The sequence below is a fragment of the Manis pentadactyla genome, chromosome 9 (genome assembly GCF_030020395.1).
Source record: "Manis pentadactyla isolate mManPen7 chromosome 9, mManPen7.hap1, whole genome shotgun sequence".
Taxonomy (NCBI): Eukaryota; Metazoa; Chordata; class Mammalia; order Pholidota; family Manidae; genus Manis; species Manis pentadactyla.
In genome coordinates this window covers 19,987,767-20,010,655 of record NC_080027.1, presented here as the reverse complement: position 1 = coordinate 20,010,655, position 22,889 = coordinate 19,987,767, and the positions used below count along the sequence as shown (strand labels likewise).

Sequence of the window (22,889 nt, the reverse complement as noted above, 5' to 3'; positions counted from 1 at the left end):
TGGTTGTGTCAAGCCAGAGGAAAAGGTGAAAATCTGCTGAACACGGATGGCACTTGTGCAAACACGGTTCACACCCGGGGAGAGCCTCCGCCTGACGGAGAAAGGAGCAGCTCCAGGACAGCAGAAAGCTGAAGTGTGTGTTTACATATATTGAGCTAACAGGGGGCAAATTAGCGGGCCTCAGTTTGAGACTTCAACACTATCTCCTCTTGACTAAAAGGAACGTAAGCAACACAAAGATTTAACTCTACTTTGGATATTCACCTATTTTCTCACCTTTGATTAAGGAAGTTCATGCATGCCTATCTCAGATGTTAAATGTCCCAGCATTTATACCAGCAAGTGGGAGGTACAAGGACCTGCTCTAAAGCACATTTCAGAGGGACTTCAGAGTACCAGCAGTGACTGCCATCCAGGGAATCAGGCCCCTCGGGATTAATTGGAGCTCTCTGGGATCAGAAAGCTAATCATGATCCTGAGTCAAATTCCCCAAAATTCCGTATTTAATATTGTCCCAAGAGATCTCTGGAAGGCACAAAAGTTTCATATTAAAATTTTGATGTTATTCTAAACTGTCTCCTCCCATAAAATCCAGAGCTCTTAGCAATACCCTCTCTGGTGAACACTGAAGTCCTGTCCAGGATTACTCATAAACAGGACTGTGAAACACACGGAGTCGTTGGTAAACACCTTGGTGAGCACTTTGGGATGTCTCTCATGACGATAATTGAGTTGACTCTCCAATACAGTTGTAAGAGGTCAGGACTCCATCCTGCACACTCAGCTAAAGAAACAGAGGCTCCGCTGAGTGAATAGTGAGGGACTAATTCACCCAGAGCCATGCAGCTGGCAAGTGGCAGGGTGGGATTGAATCCCTGTATTCACACCTTCCCAGGTGACTCCTTTCTCAAACATAGATAGCTGCCACGCCTCAACCTGCAGGATCTGTGCTTCCTTCTAGCACCGTTTTAATATGTCCCCAGCTTCCCTCCAGTCAGTGCTTTCCTTATTCTCATCAGATTCTCATCGCACCTGGCGGTGGCAGGGGCTGCAGTTGATGTCTTCTCAAAAGATGCTCGTCTCTGTGCCTCCACAAATGTGGGATTGACCTCTCACCTCTCTGCTCTCCTAGGGCACTGCCCCATCCTTGTCTAACACACTCTGTTGTAATTACCTGCTAACATTTCTATTCCATCACTGGACTTAAGAACCTAATAGGCAAGGACTGCAATCTCCACAGCTAGCTCAGGCCCTGGGGGAAAGTAGTTGATCAGCAAATGTTGATTGCTGAATAATATAAGGCATGTGCAAAGTGTATTTAATTCAGTGAATATACAATAAATACAAATAACGAACACTGCTGAAGACATATGAATATCAGGCACAATAGACTTTTTTATTTAGTTATCAAAATAGGATAGGAACTATAAAATGATATAACAAATAATACTAATTCATTATTCAACATCACCTAATGATTAAGCCTTAATGTTTAAAGAAAGAAATTACAAAGAGAAATCGACAAACCCATAACTATTTCTCTCCCTTTTAATATATAAAACAAAATATTTGTAGGGACCTGCATATCTGAAGAAAAATAATAGCAACTAGATTATCTTAATAGAATCTTGCTTTGTGTAGGTCTCATTTCTTCTCAGAGTGTTTTTTGGGATCATTGACTTCCAGAACTAGTATGTCATTGGAGAAAATGCCAAAGATGAGCAGTAAGGGACCATGACATGGATGGGTGTGCACATTTTCCAGCAAGAAATGTACCTCCTGTAATGCCTGGGGAGTAAAATAATATGACACCTCGCTTCTGTTGCTCTTCTGCCTGTGAAACTTAAATTAGGGGATGATGGTTTCAGGTTAAGAAATTGGCCCAGCTTGGAGAGGAAAGAAAGGCTATCAAGGTATGCAGAATGATGCCTGATGACACACTGCAAAATATGTCAAACCACGGGTAAGAAATATCTGTGATGATGACTACCAAAATGAGAGGGGAGACACATTACTAAACACAGACTGTAAATATCTACTTTCTCATTCCCATAGCCACCAGTACTGGGTCATTGAAATTGGTTTCATGCACCCTCCAAGGAGATGACAGGTGTGGACTCTGGAGAGAATATAGGTATTTCTCTACAATGTAATGGGATCTCTTGTCAGAGATCCTGGAAGAAAATACCCTAGTATCTCAAACCTCCAGATGAGGAAGAGTAGAGCAATTTTTATAAAATAGTTCCTTTGATGTAGGAAATGACAAATTTGTCCTAAACTGAGAAACCAGCAGCAGACTGATACATATAAAGAAAACTTGATACATGACAGAGTTTACACTAAAAACTTAAAGAGAAATGTATGAAGTATTCAGAACATTGAAAATTGACTATTTTTGTTTAAAAAATAGAATGAGTCTGGCAACATTTATGTCAGAACAAATAAAAATTTAAATATGCAAAAGCAAATCTTAAAACCATTGAAAGGAAGATTGGAGAATACCTTTATAATAGGGAAGAGTTGTTTAGACAAGATATACAAACTATATCCATAAAGAGAAAATTAAAATTTGGACTGTGTTAAAATGAAAAAGTTTTGTCCAAATATATTATGCACAAAAATTAAATACCAGGTTACAAACAAAAAAGGTTGAAGATATTTAAAAGAATAGTGACTGATATAGAATACAAAAATAACTATTACAGATGTAAGAAATAAGGCCAAAATACCTCAGCTGAAAAGTGAACAAAAATATAGATATTCAAGTGAAAGACAGAGAAATATTCAGTTATCATCCAAGCATTTAAAAATACTTCACTTGTAAAACAATCTAAAAACTTAGACAAAAATGAGAATCCATTCTGCCCTTCAGATTAGAAAACATTTAAATTGGTAAAGCAACTTGGCAATATTTACTAAATTTAAAGATGGTCATACCTTATGGCCCAAAAATGACCATCCTAGGCATGTACATGAAAGGAACTTTTGAATTGGTACACACTCAGAACTTCCCAAGAAAATGTATTACTGGACTTCATATTATCAAGAAATAGGAAAAATAGATTCATTCTTCAATAATAGTATGGACAGATATATTGTGGTATATTTATATACTGACATAGAAATGTATCAGTAAAAACAGATGCCACAGGAATCAACATGGATAAATCTAACAATATAGAGAGAAAAATAAAATTGCAGAAAGATATAATATCATTTATATCAAGTTTTAAATCTAACAAAATAATATATATAGTTCTGTGCATACATAAACAGCAGCATATATTAAAAATCTATGTAGGGATAAGAAACTGTAAATTCATATTATAATTCAATGAAAGAAATGGAGAGAGGAATATAACCAGGAACTCAATTTAATAGTATCCAAGTATCTCAAATGTCTGAAGCAAAAGTACTGTGTCTTCACTTAATGATCACTTTTGCTTACACAGGTGGTCTTTATATTACTTTCTATTTTTACTGTATGTTGGAAATGGTTCATGAAAAAAATTAACAAGTAAACAACAAAACCAGTTTTTTAATGGGAATGAATATCAGTGAAAAAAAATCTGCTGAAGGAAACTTGGCATTCCATCAGAAGCGTTACAAATGAGGATTCCCTTGAATGAGGATTATCGTTCAAATGGCATGAGATTGGTAAAATGAGATAATCAAAGATCTTCACTGATATATGGTTTATATAAAGAAAAAAAGAAAGAAAACACTCACCTGTTATATTGGAGAAGTTTCTGGAAAATAGTTTGGAAATTATTAGCACTAAAAAAATCAAACATTTGGTCATTGTCATAACATCATTTGGCAATTCTGTCTTTTATAGCATTTAACCAATATGAGTATTATGGATTAAATCATCTGTTCTTTCTTGATTTTTTAGAGCAAAACCAGTGCCTTTGACCTTCTCTTCAAATTTTTATGCAGTATTATTTTCTTATCCACTGAGAAGTCACAGCAAACATTAGTGTATAATTAGATACATTCCTCCAACTTACCTACCATATGCAAATTTTGAAAGAAACAAATATTCAATGACAAAATGTCATTTGTTAATTTAAAATGATCATTATTTGGTCAGATAATAAGGATATATACCTACACCAAGATATATACTTTACTTGGAAAACAACTTCCTGTGGAAACTTTTTCCAATTGCTGTTTTAACATCTTTGTTCCTCAGGCTATAAATCAAAGGGTTTAACATTGGGCTCACAAAGATGTAAAAAACAGCTACAATTTTCCCCTCCTCCACAGATGCCTCAGAAGGAGGCCTCAGATGCATACAGAACAGTGACCCAAAAAAGATGGTGACAGCCATCAGATGAGACCCACACGTGGAGAAGGTTTTGCGCCTTCCATCAGCAGAGCGGATACGCAGAATGGCTGTAAATATAAAAAAGTAGGAGATAAGGATAATGGTAAGAGAGCAGGTGAGGTTGAAACCAGCCACCACAAACATGGCCATTTCTTTGGCATACGTATCCGAGCAGGCAAGGACTAAGAGAGGTGGGTCTGCACAGTAAAAGTGGTTGATCTCATTGGGTCCACAGAATGAGAGACGAAGCATCAGGATGGTCTGGACCAGACCATTTGCAAAGCCATAAATATATGTAGTGGCAACAAGAGAGAGACAGACACATCTTGACATTTGGCTGCCATATAACAAAGGCTTGCAGATGGCCACGTAGCGGTCATAAGCCATCACTGTGAGCATGTAGTAGTCTGTGATCACCAGGGCAATGAAAAAGTGGAATTGTATAAAGCAACCAACGACAGATATAGTTTTTCTCTTGGATAAGAAATGAACCAGCATCTGAGGAGAGACACTGGTGGCATAACAGAGGTCTACAAAGGAGAGGTGGCTGAGGAAGAAGTACATTGGCGTGTGGAGTTTTGAGTCACTTCTGATTACCAAAATCATGCTCACGTTGCCAATCACGGTGATCAGGTAGATGACAAGGAAGACCACAAAGAGGACAGGTTGCAACTCAGGGCGATCTGTCAGTCCCAGGAGAATAAACTCAGTCACTGCCGTGTGGTTTTCCTCTGACATTGTGTTTCCTCAGCTTCAAATGAGGGCCAAAGCAAAGGAAATAAAAATGCATTGGTCATTTATCTGTCTTGCCCGTCATGTCATATTATAGTTCTTTCTCTTCTCTCAAATTTATAAATGCACACGGCACAAAGAAACAACCTAGTAAACATGCAATTGATCATCTAAATGTCTAAATTAATATAGAGAGCTCCTTATTTATAAAGACAATCATATTGTAAATACTTTCCTACAAGCCTTTTCATGTTTGAAAAGACTTTATCTTTTCTGCCAGTCTTTAGGACATTTTTGTACTTACACTTCCCTTAAACAATTTCATTCATCATAGCTTTTATGTGAAATTGTAATCTTTTTTTCCCCAACGTACCATTTGATGTGACATCTAAGCATCAGTCACTGAAGGTTATCTGCTTTTCACAGCTAAATTGATGTGGGGAGTGGCACTGCTGGATGGCACATATCATTTTAAGCTAGGATCTGTCTAGTGACCTTTCTATCCTCAAGGTCATTTTCAAGCTCTTCCTTCCCCTGCCATGAATGACCATTTTCCCTGCTCCCATCTTCTTCAGGTGGCCTCACATCACTGAATCTTACTTAACTTTTAAGACTCAGCTCAGGGGCTCCTTTCCATTGTGTATTATTGCCAATTATTGGGGCAAAATTGGTTCATAAGCCACAAATGTAAATCACTGTTTTTTTTAAGAATACAGATAAACATACATACACATATATGTATTTATATGTATGTTTATTTAGATATATGCATACACATGTATCAATGGTGTAAAATGTTCATTAGGGGAGTGATTAGATGATATAATAGTGTATTAAAGTTTCCCTGTTGAGAGAGGAGGCAATACTGTAAAAGAGATTGACAAGATCATAAGGATTTTGTTGTAATTCTACCTCATTGTTACCATAATGGTTTTGTTGTAATTTTACCTCATTTTATCTCTTGAAAAAATTAAGAAAAAACTCTCTAACATGAATTCAATTTAAGTTTTTAAAAACATGTAAAAGGCCACACTGAAATAATTATCATATTCACCATAAAACTGAGATAGGACATAAGATACATGAAGTGCATCTACCAACATTTGGCAGGACACAGGTGAAGGCGAAGACCATTGTGGAAAACTCTATATCCTCCTTTGATGACACATTCCCCAGTATGGCAATGACGTCCTGATTCTTATTAGCTACAATGCCGTGGATGGGTTCAGGTCACTTTGTAAGGCACTTTTTGTAAATGTACCACTCAGCATCCCGTGCATTGCATTATTCCACTCTGCACATGTAAACTTGAGACTTTTAGATCAGCTAAGAAAATGCAAGACAAGTCAACTAAATTAATGGGCTCGTAAGTATTGGGTTTTTCTTTTTATTTAATTTATAAGATCACAGTATATACTTATCATAGCAGACAACTCTTTGGTCCTGGGATGGCATTTTCAAAGTATATCTATTTACTGGAACATTAATTAAGAGTCAAAATAATATTTCCATTTATATTTTACTGTGGGGAAAGGAGGCAGTGCAAGGAATGAATACTCCAGAAAATTCACTGGGTGCTTGAAGGGAAAAACCATCTTTAATGAGCAGAACACAACATCTTAACCCATTTTGAGCAAGGAAACACAGGAGCACTGTCAGCAGACAGAGGTTGCTCTGGGAATGCCTGAGGTTTTGCACTCTTGACATGCAAGCTCACCCCAAGGCACCCTCAGGTAGCTGCCTGCTGCCACGACCCAGCCACCCAGTCTAGAAGGTGGAATTTAGCTTTAACAAGGGTGATGTCTCCTTGGCATGTCATCATGGTTCGTTTTGAAATGGAAATATGAATTTCAAGACATCTTCATGAAGTTCATTTTTAATTAACTTTAAAAATTAACATTGATGCTAAAACTAAAAGTGGCTAATTTTCTATGAAGGGGGTACAGAAGATCATAGATTAGGTTGTTTACAATTACAAAAAGGATCACTGTTAACTCAGAAGGAACCAAAATGATTATTGAACACCACCGCTTCCTTTTCTTCATGAAGCAAGACAGTAAACATGCTTAGTTATTGAGAGTCCCCCAAGGGTACCAGTTACTGGGAGTCTGCAGCCAGGCTTCTGGGCTAGAAAACCCATACCCGCTTATTCTTACTGTAGCTGGGAAAGTAACTGGGAAAGTGAGTCATCTCTATGTGCCCAATTTTCCTCATGCTTAAGATAAGATTACGAACAGTAACATCCTCCATGTAAGGCAAAATTAAAAAATATGTCTGACATGTAGTAAACACCTCATAAGTTGTAGCTACTAATATTTTGGTGACAAATCCAGGTCTAGTCTAAAAGAAGACTCAACATCAAGGAGTGAGCACTTTGGGACAAAGAGTTTATCTAATCTATAGCTGTAATCTTAACGGCACCTAGAACAGTGCTTTCCCAAATGGACTTGATAAATATTTTCTGATGAAGTAAATGTTCTCTTTGGTCTCATTCCATTTCCATTAAAATTACCACTCCACTGTATATTTATAAATATTTGTACTCTGAAAACATCACTAGAATTTAAATCCAGACATTTGCTGATCCATCAGTATATGCTTCAGCCCATAATTTTATTTTTATTGACTAAAACATTTATTCCTAGATTTCAAAATATTTTTTAACCATGCGTAATCCTACTTACCAAAGAGTGATTTCCCAGTGACAGCACGGACAGGATGAACCTGAAGAGTTTATAACAGAATTTTCATCTAGGGATCAAATCCCCGTGGTTCAATTATTTCTGACAGAAACTCATTCAGACTATGAACAACCACTCTCTCTGTATTCCTCTGAAAATCCTGAGCTCCTTGAGGGCGTCATGTTTGCCCACTCCCCAGTATAATCAGGAATCAAATCTCTCAAGAATGATGGGGCAAAGGGATTCGTTGTTTATTTTATTTTATGCATGAATGTCTTAGTATTTTTTGACTTGGAAGAACATTAAATTGTTTTGTTTACAACATATAAGAATAGTACATTTATGGGGAGAAAGTTTTGGAGCCTGAAAAACCATTGGAAGATCAGTTAACTTTTATTGACCTTGGACTAGTTATTTATTGATCCCTAGGCATGTTCTTTATCTTTAAATAAGAATAATAACACGTAGCTGTGGGAACATGATGGACAGAGAGAAGGTACCGATGTGCATGTGATCTTGCCTTTGTCGCTCGACTCCACCCCAACCTATTGGTTTTTCTTCTCTGCTTTGCTTTGGACACCTGGAGCTTAACTCTGTGGATCACATCAGTGGAGTCCCTTTGGCATCTAGTTGCCAGATGAGTTTTACCCATGTTTGAAAGGAGCAGAATGTCAGAAATGGGAGGAAGAGAAAATAAAATAAAATAAATTTTGAAAAAAGTTAATCTTTTTTGGAATAAAAATATATTAACATTCTTCATATGAGGAATCATCACAAACAACAGGAACAACAATCACCAAACTGATACATATCCTTTATTTGTTAAATATATGTATCACTTCCTCTTTTGTTCCAATTAAGTCCATTTCCTTTCCTAAGAATTTCAGTCCTGACAAGAAAGTAGCAAAATGATATTTCTTAATATTAATGAAGACACAGTGAAATAGTTACTTTTGGACATTACTATTCATAAGTATAAATGATTGATGCTTTATGGAGAAAATTTTACATGTAGAAAAATTGACAAAGCTTTAAAAATGTTCAAAGCATTTAATTCAGCAATTCCCATTTAGGAATGAGTCCTTGTTGGAATAGAGGTATGTCCCTAGAGATATGAGTCAATCCTAACAAAATGGGATAGATTAATGTTGTGGAATAATGGTTTGTCACACATACTATGTTGGAAAAAATACAACAAATACAGAAAACAGCTCTCTTTAATTAGGAAGTTACCAGAAATTTTGCTATTACACCAAATTTAAAATTGATGTTTATTCCAAAATGTTAAAAATCTTTCAGTATTTTGTATATGTTTTTCTACAATAGATATGTGAATTTTGAAATTAAGTTTAAGTATGATTTAATTTTGTGTATTATACTACACAAATGTATTTCTAAACCTGCAGGTCATCTCAGTGACTTTCTTGGAAACATTTTGAACACATTACAGGTAACAGAGCAGTTGTTTTCATGTGGTCGTTAAGTATTATGGTCTTAGCTAAAATCAGAGTGCACAATATTAGAAAACAAATGTTTCAGGCAATTTAAAAATAAGTTTCATATATATTTCAATATGCAGCCATCTACGTGACTAATAATGCGAGAAATGATGTGGATGATGATGTATCTCTTGATGACCTCCTTTACTGTTAATTTTCTCAATACAAATTTTGAGAATTACTGGACAGACTTCTCCAGATATTAAGGACTCACAAAAACCCTTATGAACCAAAATAAACATTGGTTGTTCTTCTCCAAAAAGAGGCATATACACGAGTCATTTGCATGCTGTTTTAGAGAATTCTTGGGTATACAGAATACAATTGATAAGACTCTATGAACTCTTAAGAAATTAGACCTAAGTCAGAGCTACTACATGAAAAATATATCTGGAATGCCATCGCACAACACTGCAATTGGAATTGGATCCATATTCCCGGAAACTTAGAAGCAGGTGCTGACAGTTTATTTTCAAAACTGAGGAGCATAAGTAGGATTTCTGAATGGGAAAAATTTCTCAGTATGCCTATGATGTTATGTTGGGGAAATTTATGAAAAGCTTAAACCGATGGATGATCCACAAATTTAGAAGTTTCACGAGGGTGATTCCAGTGACCAATCAATCAGGCACCAGAGCCATGAAGAAATTATATCTTAATTTAAAAAGACTGGTGTGAAAACTAATCACCCAATATGACCATAATTATGGGTCGGTAGACTTTTAAGTCATAGGAGAGAGATTACCCTGTTCCCATCACAGAATACATTATATTTATCCTCAAGCAAATAAAGACTTTAAAGAATAATATGGATTTATGGAATATTACCCAATTTATTCATAGAGGTCTTCTGCTAAAGAAAATAATTTTAAATTTCAATATTTAAGATTTTATTGAAACTCTTTGTCTTAAAGATCATAATTTGAGGAGACATTAGCTAATATCATCAAGAACCCAAGAAGAAAAATCAGAATATAAAGTAGTAGATTTATCCTTTGAAGGGAGTCACTGTGTTATCAGAGACACTTAGCAATTACAAATGAACAGAGCCCTACATGGCAACTTTATGAAAGAGATTGCCCTTCACCATTTGCTGCATGGCATGGATCACATCCTTGTTCCGCAGAGTGTAGATCAATGGGTTCAACATTGGACTCAAAAAAGCATAAAAGACGGCAATTATTTTGGACTCCTCTATGGACTTCGCAGATGGGGGTCTTAAGTACATGCAGAAGAGGGTCCCATAAAATATGGTGACAGTTGCCAAGTGGGAACCACAGGTAGAAAACGCTTTGTGTCTGCCTTCAGCAGAACGGATCTTCAGGATGGCCACAAGGATGAGAAGGTAGGACAGGAGGATTATGAAGAGAGAACTTGAAAGAGTAAAGCCAGCCACTGCAAACATGGCCATCTTTTTGACATGGGTGTTGGAGCAGGCCAGCATCATCAGGGGAGGGTCAGCACAGTAGAAATGATTGATTTCCAGGGAGCCACAGAAGGACAAGTGGAAGGTCAGCAGCGCCTGGGACAGTCCATTCAGGAAGCCACAAGCGTAAGGGACCGTGACTAGACAGATGCACAGGTTCCTGGACATTGTGGTCCTGTAATGTAAAGGGCTGCAAATGGCTGCATAGCGATCCACTGCCATGGAAGCAAGCATGTAAAACTCGGTGATGACCAGGGCGATGAAGAGAAGACACTGTGAGAAGCACCCGGCATAGGAGATGGTCTTCTTGTCTGAGAGGAGGTTGGACAGCATGTTTGGAGTGATGTTGGAGGAATAGCAAATGTCTACGAAGGAGAGGTGGCTCAGGAAGAAATACATGGGGCTCTGGAGGAGGGACGTGGTCCTGATCAGCACGATCATGCACAGGTTCCCAGCCAGGGTGATTAGGTAGATCAGCAGAAACACCCCAAACAGGATCTTCTCCAGCACTGGGTCATCTGTGAGTCCCAAGAGAATGAATTCCGTCCCTGTGGTGCGGTTTACAGAAGACATTTCTTATCCCTTGGAAACTGAAAGTAACAAAGAGATGGAGGAATTTTGTCTGATCCAGATTCCACATTTTTTCCATCTACTTCATTATTAACTCTTTGATCTACTCATCTATGGGGAAATTACTCTTCCTGTTCTAACAAACAGAACAGAACGTCAATGCACATATTTCCCCCTAACCTCTGTGTTTTCTAATTCTTCTAAATCTCAAATATACATGCAGATACATTTGCATGCACTCACTTTTTCTCTCACTTGCATATATATTAATGTTGATATTAATTATGTAATAATATTACATATATGAATATTTATATGTACATATATATTCATATTCATACATTTATACGTGTCTCACTGAGGAAATATCTATTTGATTTTTTTTCAAACTCTTAAGAAAAAAAAAGCCAAAGGAATGAAAAATAGATCTGAATAGAACCAGGTCATTGGCATCATTCAAATAACAGATAGTTGGAATTCTAAGGCCTCCAAGGTGTGATATTCTATTGTTTCAGACAGAAAATAGACAAAAAGATGTTCTCAATAAATCAAACACTGAATATAGTGTTTCTGCCTACAACCCAAATTCAGCCAGCTTATTTTCATTCAGAAATATTGAATTAGTGAAATATATACCTTGACACATGGCTAAGAAAGTACAAAATGAAAAATTGTTCTCTCTGCCTTGTCATTCATGCAGCCATTTATTCATTTATTGTTTACACTGTAAAGATAAATATTTTTTTCTCTGTTCTAAGTTCTATGGTTATGGCAGGGAATAAATTTCCCAAACAGAGGGATGTTATATTGCACAGGAAGGAGCAGACATTATATACACATAAAAAATATATATCATTATGTCGGCCAGAAACAAGTACTATGAAGAAAATTTCAGATGCAATTTTTTCCACAGGATGGACTACCAATCTCCACACATATGATATTTTTAGTGAGCAATTATATAAAACAACCTACCTGCAAAAGTTGTCTTAGTATATTTTGGAAAAACAAGGTGGGGAAATTTATAATGTATTTCTTAAGTGCATTCCACAGAGTATTTTAAAAATAATTCTGCAAAGCCAGTTTACAAAATCTTCCTTCCTCAGGGGCATAATCTTAACTTGATGCTTAAGAGTGAAATTCTCCTCTGAGGCCAGGGTTCCTGCCTACATCCATATACACTACTATGCTGTGCACGAGCTCTTTAGCACAGAGAGAGAAATTATTCATCACTTTTCATACTACGGAAGGAAAAAAACATGGGGGTACTTAAGTTGTGCTCTTTTAATGTAGTAAAGAAGAGGGGATCTGAATTAGAAAACCATTGTCTGTTTATGGACCGACACTACCATACAATTCTACTGCGCTGACCCAGCCCTCCTGGTGTTGACATGTTCCAACACAGAAAGAAAACTGCCCTGGCCGTGTCCACAGGGATCAGCCTCACAGGTTCCCTACTCATCATCCCTGTCTCCTACATCCTCATTTTCATCACCATTACAATGATACATCCCAGGGAAGGACGGCACAAAGCTTTCTCCACCCGTGGCTCCCACCTGACACTTGGCACCAGGTTCTCTGGGTCCCTGTTCTGCATGTGTCTGAGACCAGCAAACAAGCAGTCTGTTCTGCAAGGGAAAAATACAGCAGTGTCTTGTATTTTTGTGAGTACTATGCTGAATTCATTTATCTATAGCCTGCTGAACAAAGATGTGAAACAAAATGAGAAACCTTGGTTCAATGGAGAAAAGTTCCATTTCAACAGTCTCCCATGAGATCCACCCACCAGGAAAAAACTAGTCTCAAACAACAATAAAAAAAAAAAAGCGTGCACTGTGTTGCTTGTCCATAAATGCAATTCCCTGGAACAATACTGATATTTTTTGTGCATGGATGCATTGCTTGGGATCAAGTGAGAGCCTAATAAAAAAACAGACTGGGAAAGTGGTTTAGAAATGGTTGATCAGAAAGGCAACAGCAGAAATCAGCTGTTCATGATTAATCAGATATTTTCAGTCTCACTCAAGAACTCATTTATACTTTATTAATTAGCAGATAAGTTATTTCTTTCATTTTGTGGGCCACCAGAATTGAGAACCCCTGAGCTATCTTATCAGCAAAATTAAGTGCTTTATGATGAAAATTATCTTCATACAATTTGTATGTAATTTCCTACAGTGAAAGGTGATTATCTTCTCAAAAAAACTCAAATCTCTAATTTTGCTATTTTCTCAGTGGATATTTGAAATATTTCTTATTATACTTATCTTGAATATAGAACCAGTGTGTGAAAAACTTAATATTTTATGTATTTTAATGACCTCATTATTAGTTTCATTAGGCTTCCTTAATCAAAATAAATTCCCTTCTTAACAGGGTATGCCTATTCTGACTTAGAACTTTCCTTTCCTACAGAAGAGTGTTATATGATTTTGTCCCTACAACATTAACAACTATCATTATCACGTATTATTTTCTCAATTCTTGTCTAACTACAAACCACTTAAATAACAGCTGCTCGAGTATGCATGCATATTTGGTTTTAGTGTTTTAAAACTAAATAGTAGTATAAACATATTCCATACTGGTTGATTCACTTTACACCTGACTCCTTCCTAAGGACATAATATCCCTTAATTTTCATGTGACTTGTTTCAGTATGCTACTTCCTTTCACTATTTAGGCAGTTTTTTATTCCATTTTAGGAAGGACAGAGAAAGACAAATATTGTATAATCTCACTTGTCTGTGGATCTAAGAAAGCTCATCTCAGAAACAGAGAGTAGGACGGTGGTTGCCAGGGGCAGGACTGGGGGAAGTAGGGACGTGCTCATCAGGGATTCAAACTTCAGCTTATTAAATGAATAAGCTCTGCAGTTCTGAAGTACAAAACGGTGACTACAGTTAGTTAGCAATGCTGTCTTGCCTACGTGAAAGGGCTAAGAAAGTGGATCATAAATGTTTTCACCAGCAGCAGTATGACAAAATAATTATAATTATGTGAGATGATAGATGCAATCTCATTGTGATCATTGTATCACAATAGGCAGGTGTATCAAATCATCACATGATACAACTTAAGCCTAAACAGTATCAGTTACATTCCAAACAGGTCAGGGATCAGCAGCACTAACCCTGTGTTGTTCAAGGGTGAGCTGAATGTCTATCTCTATACCTACAGTTATACCTAAGCTATATACCTATAGATAACTAAACATTAAGCTCTTCCTATATCCATAATTACAGTGTTGCTACATATCCCCTGTCTCCCTGCACTATTTATTTTTACCTCTCAAAGTCTACTTATCTTATCAAGTCCTTTTTAAAGGCATATCCTTTGAGAAACATTTCTCACTTCACTCCCATCATACATGAGATTGAATTTAACCGTTTGTGCTTTCTGCTTCCAGTGCCTCCTAAATACCTCTAATTTACTCTTCAGCACCATACATCACCATGATGTATCTACTACTAATTCCTCCCATATTATTCCTTCAGAGGCAGGGCCAAAGTCCAGTTATTATTGCACTGTGACTTACATACTTAGTTAAGAAAAGAAGTGAAAAATGGAGTGTAAGCATGAAAGAATGAATGAATTGCAATGTTTTACTCATTGCTGAATCCCACAGAGCTCTACATGATGTTGTAGACTTAGGAGAATTCAATGTCTTTGAACTTTAGTCCACAAAACAATTAGTAGGGAAGTTTGTTAATCAAGGAAATTCACAGAAAGTTTGTTAATAATAGTTTTATGTGGCATATGGGGAACTTCACATGTAACAATTGTTCAAAATATTATAATGCAGGTGTTACCAGAAACATAATTTTAAAAAGGCACAGTCACAGCGCTCCTATAAACATATGGCCAATAAATGAAATAGCAAGTGTTGGAGAGGATGTGGAAGAAAATGATACCACGTGCACTGTTGGTGGGAATGTGAATTTGTGAAGCCAGTACGGGAAACAGTATGGTGATTCCTCAAAAAATTAGAAATAGAAAAACTACACAATCCAGTATATCCACCTCTGTGTATTTACCTGAAGACAACACAACCACTAATTCAAAATCATTCATGTAGCCCTGTGTTTACTGCAGTATTGTTCATAAAGGAAAAAATATGAACACAACCTAAGTGTCTATCAGTAGATGCATGGATAATGAAGAAGAGGTACATACATACAATGGGACCCTAGGCAGCCATGAAAAAGAATGAAATCTTGTATTTGTGACAACATGGGTGGAGTTAGACGGCATTATGCTAAGTGAAACTCAACAGACAGAGAAAGACAAATACTGTATGATTTCATTTATATGTGGAATAGAGAAAGCAAAACAAACAAAAATGAACAAACAGAAAAAGGCTCATAAATAAACAGATGTAAATAAAAAAGCAGAAAAAGGTTCAGAGAACAAACTGGTGAGTGCTAGACCTGACAAGATGGAGAACAAGCAAAAGAGGTAAAGAGAACTAAGAGCTACAAACTTCCAATTCTAAAATGAATAAGTCACAGGGAAGAAAAGTAGAGCATAGAGAATATAGACAATAATACTGCCATCACCTTGTGTGGTGACAGGTGGTAACCTCACTCTTCATGGGGACCATTTCCTATTGTATAGAAATGTTGAGCCACTATGACATACCCCTGCAAGTAATATAATATGTCCACTATAATTCAGTAAGAAATTTTTTAAATAACATCCCCTCAAAAAATACGAAAGAAAAAATGAACAAGGAATCATAAAATCACACGAATATTCACTTACTATTTTGGGGAGCATCTGTAGCACTGACATAATGTGTACATAAAGGAAAGAACTGTTTTACATAGTCAGTACTTAATTTAAGAATCACTTGTTCTATGCAGATATAACACTCTATGGATTTCATTACTCTTTCAAGTCACAGCAAGTGTTTATTCCCCTCTTCCTTTCTCTCAAATGCTTTTATTTCTTGCCCTTTTTATTATAATTGTACTTTTGAAAACCTCCCAATGCTTCTGTAATTTCAAAATGAGTCACTAAGCCTTACTTTAGCATAAGTTATAGAAAGACAAAGTCACCTTTCTCGATTAGTAAGTACTTAATGAACATTGCTGAATACACCAATAATAGGTATTGACAATGTATAATGATTCTTAACTCCAAGTCACTTCATTTTCCCTTTGTAACTGGGACCAATACTATCTGTTCTGTCTCCCCCTCAAGTCATTGTGGACACCAAACAAGATACTTGTCGAACAAATACTCATCATCTTCTCTGATTAGGGGCTGTCGATGCAAAAACTGACAAAACCTTCAAACTCCACCTTTCTCCAGGCATCCACAGTTCAGTGGACAGAGACACACTGACATGGAGAAAATACAGAAAGTGGAGTCTGGCAGAAAGGGTTCTGAAACTTTACATACTAACAACAATGAAGAACTTATAAAAGGGTGACTTTTTGAAGCAACAAACTGAAAAGGAAGAAAAAAGGCCAATAAGGCTATCTTAGGAAGATTAAAGTACAATGCAAAGATACCTTGCTTTGGAATGCTAGTGATGTGAACTTGTGCAGAGCTAATGCACAGAGGTGCAGAAAGTCCCAGCTGACAAGTTCCCTAAATCTCAAATGTTTCACATCTTTGAAAGTTGGATTCATTTACATCTACGCCTTTTCCATCAACAATAACAATGACCCTCAGTAAAGAACAGTGTTTGGCTGTTAGTGGCAGTTTCTCTTCAAGAAATGCCCATAAGGAAATAATTTGAAAAAAGCTTAATTACTTACATGACATCATCATAATGGAAGAGTAGATATTTTCATGTATTTCTGCATCCAGAAAACCCCAGAACGGAAATAGATAGTGATTACAGGCACAGAAGGGAAAAGATGAGGCTGTGGGGATTTCAGATGTACAGACACAGCAGGAATCTGGACTCGAGGGGCTCAGTGGCAGAAGGCCCCCTGGCTTGCATGCTACTGAGTGACTGCCTGGGGGTTCTAGAATGGTCTGGACTCACAGCTCAGTGACTTGTGTGGGGTCCAGAAATACCCAAGTGAAGTAGAGCAGACGTACTGATAAGGGGAGAGAGGAGAAAAAGATTGTGAACAGTATGTGTTCACAGAGAAGGAAGATCACAGCTTTGTGCAGCTGTGTCAGGCCAGCGTGAAGAGTGAACACCTACTCAACAAGGCCCTTGTGGATTTGCTAGCTCACAGCAGGGACAGCCCCACCTGATGGAGAAAGAGCCTGCAAAGGAGTGGCTCAAGGACAGCAGGAAGCTGAAATGTTGGCCAGGGAGACAAAGGGAATTCTCAGTAAGCCTGTTAGCAGGCAACTTAGTTGGGGTCCAAGCTCTGCTACTGAAATAGGAATGATTGCATTTACGTATACTGAACTAATGGGGGAGATTTGTGGCCTCCGTTTGAGACTTCAATGCAAAATCCTCTGGACTAAAAGGAAATTAAAGAACACAAAAATTTAACTCTACCTCTGATTTGCACTTTTTTTCTCACCTTTCTTTGAGGAAGTTCGTGGATGCCTCTCTCAGATGTAAAATGTCCTGGCATTTATACCAGCAAGTGGGAGGTACAGACCTGCTCTCATGTAAATTTCATGGAGCTTCAGAGTTGGAGAAATGAGTGCCATCCAGGGAACCAGGCCCCTCGGGATTAATTGGAGCTCTCCAGGATCAGGAAGCTAATCATATATCTCAATCATATTTCCCATAATTCCCTATTTAATATTGTCCCAAGAGATCTCTGGAAGGCAAAAAGTTTCCTATTGAAATTTTGCACTTCTGATTTTTAAGTTTTCTTTTTCTTTTATTCTACAACTGCCTGCTCACCTAAAATACAGTGCTCTTAGCAATGTCTTCTGGTGAACACTGAAGTCCTGGGAGGGGTGAGTCATATACAGGACTGTGAAACACACAGGCTCATTGGCAAACACCTTGGTGAGCACTTTGTACCTTTGGGCATCTCTCATGAAGGTAACTGAATTGATTCTCAAATGCAATTCTAACAGGTAAGGACTCCATCCTGCACTTTTGGCTAAAGAAACAGAGGCTCCGCTGAGTGAATAGTGATGGACAAATTCACTTAGAGCCTCGTGGCTGGGAAGTGGCAGGGTGGGATTGAACCCCTGTATTCACACACACTCAGTTGACTCTTTCCCAAATGTAGGTCTCTGCCACGCCTCAACCTGCAGAGCCTGTGCTTTCTTCTAGCACCACTTTAATATGTCCCGGCTTCCCTCCAGTCAGTGCTTCCCTTATGCCCTTCAAATTCTCATTGCGCCTGGTGGGGACAAGGGCTGCAGTTGACATCTTCACAAAAGACGCTCTCTCTGCCTCCACAGACGCGTGGCTGACCTCCATCCTCCCTGCTGTCCTAGGGCGCTGCCCCCATCCTTGTCTAACACACTCTGTTGTATTACCTACTAATGTTTCTATTCCCATCACTGGGCTGCAGACCCTAAAGGGCAAGGACAGTGATCTCCACAGCTAGCACAGGTCCTGAGTCTGGGTGAAAAGAGTGATCAGCTAATGCTTGCTGAATAATACTAGGGGTGTGCAATGTGCACTTAATTCAGTGAATATGCAACAAATCCTGCTAATTCCCTCCCAGGGACCTTTACATTATATTGAGCACATTTTCTTATCCATCAAAAGTGAAATTCTGTATGGAGATGAACTGGATAAGTGACTAAAGTGTCTGAGATACAGGAGTAAAGAAACAGAATGGTGAGAATTAATAATACATAATAAACATTGAGTACCTACTGTCTGCCAGGCATCAGGCTCAGCACTTTACAAGCCTCAGCTCAGTGAATCCTCACACAGCTCTATGGGTCATTAGTATCATTATCTTCATTTTACAGATGGGAAACTGAGGCATAGAGAGGTTAAGTGACTTTCCCTGGCATATACACATAATCAGCTGTGAGCCTGGGATTCAAACAGGGAAAACATTAGTCTGGGAAAACTCACTGTTTATAGTTGTGCCATGGTGACATGCTCACACCATACTAACCATTCTCCAGCTACTGTGGCATTCATTCATTCATTCATACAGTTAATAAATATAGAGGGAAAACCTTCCTTCACCACTGCACTGTCAATGCAGAGAGAGCAAAAGGGAAGTGAAAAACTTTGTAAAAGCTTCTGGTTCATGGTGGGAGGGAAGAGATATGCATATTTAAAATTTCAGGGTGAGAGTGTTGATTGTTAAGAATTCACAAAGATCACATTGGGACGTGGTGAAGAGTAGAGCTTGCCCTCCCATAGCCAAAACATAAAGGGCACAGTGATAGTTTATGAACTCAATAGCTATTACTAAGAACCACCTAAATTCTAGATTATGGTATAAATATGAGCTTTAAAATAATCACAGGTCTTATTACAGATTGTAAGTAACTTTGCCTTTCTCATTCTCATAGCCACCATTACTGGATCAGTGAAGTTGTTTTCGTGTGTCTTACAAAAAAAATGATGGATGTGTTCTCTGGAAAGAACACAGGTACTCCTGAACATTTTAATGGCATCTTGTGGCACAGATCCTTCAAGAAAATACTCTGTTTCTAGCTTCCATATGATGGCTGGAAAAGCTATATTTAAAAAAATAGTTTGTATTGATGAATATATTCACGAACTGGTCCTAGAATTGGAACTCAGAAACAAACTGATGCATATATGAAAAGTTCATAGATGACAGAGTTTACACTAAAAACCTAATGAAAGAAAAATACGGAGAATTCAAAACATGGAAAACTGATCATTTTCATTAAAAATAGAGTTAGTTTCAGCCTGGCAACATTTATAATACCAAGAAAAATACAGACTTATATATGCAAAAGTAACCTTGAAACATGAAAGAAAAGAAAGAACAGCTTTATAGTAAAAAAGAATAGTTTAGACAAGATATACAAGACACAAAAAAAAGATTAATAAATTTGAATTTTGTTTAAAAAAAAAGTTCTGCACCACCACATATATCATGCATAAAAATTAAATACAAACTACTAACAGGTTGAAAATATTTGCACTGGGTATATCATTAGGAGTTTAGTACCGAGTAGAGAATACATGAATAGCTGTTACAAATATACGAATTAAAGATAGAAAGTAACACCTTAAAATTGGGCAGAGGATATGGACATACAACTGAAAGAAAGAGAAATCTCCAACTATTCTCAAAGCGTTTAGAAACATTTCACTTTGCTTGGAAGAGCATGGAATATATCACTGAAAAACACTGCTACATGAATTAGCATAGATAATCTAAAGGGATTTGGTGAAAATTAAAATAAATTGAAGAAAGATCCATACAGTAAAGACATGTTTATTGAGTTTATCTGGCAAAATAATACTATATAATTCTGTGTATATATAAACACAACACATATTAAGACTCCACATGAGGATAAAAAACATTTAAATTTATGTTAGAGTTCCATGCAGGAAATAAGGAGAGAAACAGAATCAGGCAGTGAGATCTCAATTTAAGAGAAACTGGTCACCTGATACATTGGAAATAAGAGTTGTATTGTGTTGACTTAATGATTACTTATGCTTGTAGAGGTGGTCTTCTCATTTATTTAGTAAACAATTCTTGTGGAAAACTTCCTTGATTGCTCTTTTAACATCTTTGTTGCGTAGGCTATAGATGAAAGGGTTTAACATAGGGCTCACAAAGATATAAAAGACAGCTGCAATTTTTCCCTGCTCTACTGATGCGTCAGAAAGGGGTCTCAGATACATGCAGAACAATGTCCCATAAAAGACGGTGACAGCTGTCAAATGGGACCCACACGTGGAGAAGGCCTTTTGCCTCCCATCAGCAGTGTGGATACGCAGAATGGCTGTGAAAATGAAAATGTAAGACATGAGAATGATGGTGAGAGAGCAGGTGAGGTTGGAACCAGCCCCCAAGAACATGGCCATTTCTTTGGCATACGTATCCGAGCAGGCAAGGACTAAGAGAGGTGGGTCTGCACAGTAAAAGTGGTTGATCTCATTGGGTCCACAGAAGGAGAGACGAAGCATCAGGATGGTCTGGACCAGACCATTTGCAAAGCCGTAAATATAAGGAGCGGCAACAAGAGAGAGACAGACGCATCTGGACATTTGGCTGCCATACAACAAAGGTTTGCAGATGGCCACGTAGCGGTCATAAGCCATCACTGTGAGCATGTAGTAGTCTGTGATCCCCAGGGCAATGAAAAAGTGGAATTGTATAAAGCAACCAATGACAGAAATGGTTTTTCTCTTGGATAAGAAATGAACCAGCATCTGAGGAGAGACACTGGTGGCATAACAGAGGTCTACAAAGGAGAGGTGGCTGAGGAAGAAGTACATTGGCGTGTGGAGTTTTGAGTCACTTCTGATTACCAAAATCATGCTCACGTTGCCAATCACGGTGATCAGGTAGATGACTAGGAAGACCACAAAGAGGACAGGCTGCAACTCGGGGCGATCTGTCAGTCCCAAGAGAATAAACTCAGTCACTGCCGTGTGGTTTTCCTCTAACATTGTGTTTGCTTGGCTTCAAATGAGGACTAAAGTAAAGGAAATAAAAATGCATTTGTCATTTATCTGTCATGCCCATCATGTCATATTATAGTTCTTCCTCTTCCCTCAAATTTATAAATGCAGGAGGCACAAAGAAACAACCTAGTAAACATGCACTTTATATTCTAAATATCTAAATTAATGTAGAGAGCTCCTTATATATAAAGATAATCATATTAAATACTTTCCTACAAGCCTTTTCATGTTTGAAAAGACTGTCTTTTATGCAAGTCTTTATTCACATTTTTGTACTTACACTTGCCTTAAACAATTTCATTAATTATGACTTTTCTGTGAACCTGTAATCTGTTTTTCCACAATGTACCATTTGATGTGGTCTCTAAGCATTGGTCGTTGAAGCTCATCTGCTCTTCACAGCTAAATTGATGTGGGGAGTGGCACTGCTGGATGGCCCATATCGTTTTAAACTAAGATCTACTTACCTTTCTATCCTCAAGGTCATTTTCAATCTCTTCTTCACCCTGCCATGAATGACTATTTTCCCTGCTCCCATCTTCTGCAGGTGACCTCACATCACGAATCTTTCTTAAGTTTTAAGATTCAGCTCAGGGGCTCCTTTCCATTGTGTATTATTACCAATTATTGGGACAAAATTGGTTCATGGGCACAAATGAAAATCAGTGTTCTTTGTAAGAAAACAGAAAAGCATACAAATACTATAAGTATATATATATACATATATATATATGTATGTATGTGTATATAGATATTTACATATGCATGTATCAGTGGTATGAAATGTTCATTAGGGGAGTGATTAGGTGAAATAATAATGTATTAAAATTTCCCTGCTGGGAGAGGAGGGAAATATTGAAAAAATGTTGACAAGATCATAATGATTTTGTTGTAATTCGACTTCATTTTAACACCTGAAAATATTAAGAAAGCTTAACGTGAATTCAATTTAAATTTTTAAAAACATGTAAAAGGCCACACTGAAATAATTATCATATTCACCATAAAACTGAGAAGACAGGACATAAGATACATGAAGTGCATCTCCCACCTTCTGTTCAGGATACAAGTGATGACAACGACCATCGTGGAAAAATCTACATCCTCCTTCCAGACACATTCC

At 37.4% G+C, this 22,889-nt stretch overlaps 3 protein-coding genes across 3 annotated transcripts; all 3 read right to left on the bottom strand.

Moving 5' to 3' along the window:
• Window positions 1-4,129: 4,129 nt before the first annotated feature.
• On the bottom strand, window positions 4,130-5,068 carry LOC118908041 (olfactory receptor 1030-like). The gene has a single exon (XM_036877102.2). It carries the CDS (start codon window positions 5,066-5,068, stop codon window positions 4,130-4,132), a length of 939 nt encoding a protein of 312 aa, XP_036732997.2.
• A 5,225-nt stretch (window positions 5,069-10,293) lies between these two features.
• Window positions 10,294-11,241, bottom strand: LOC118908038 (olfactory receptor 5M1-like). The gene has a single exon (XM_036877099.2). It carries the CDS (start codon window positions 11,239-11,241, stop codon window positions 10,294-10,296), a length of 948 nt encoding a protein of 315 aa, XP_036732994.2.
• Window positions 11,242-20,809: 9,568 nt separating this feature from the next.
• On the bottom strand, window positions 20,810-21,751 carry LOC118908002 (olfactory receptor 1030-like). The gene has a single exon (XM_036877072.2). It carries the CDS (start codon window positions 21,749-21,751, stop codon window positions 20,810-20,812), a length of 942 nt encoding a protein of 313 aa, XP_036732967.2.
• Between the last annotated feature and the right edge of the window lie 1,138 nt (window positions 21,752-22,889).

Excerpts from the sequence above, each read along its gene's own strand:
- LOC118908041 (XM_036877102.2), bottom strand. The coding sequence starts at position 5,068 with ATGTCAGAGGAAAACCACACGGCAGTGACTGAGTTTATTCTCCTGGGA.
- LOC118908038 (XM_036877099.2), bottom strand. The coding sequence starts at position 11,241 with ATGTCTTCTGTAAACCGCACCACAGGGACGGAATTCATTCTCTTGGGA.
- LOC118908002 (XM_036877072.2), bottom strand. The coding sequence starts at position 21,751 with ATGTTAGAGGAAAACCACACGGCAGTGACTGAGTTTATTCTCTTGGGA.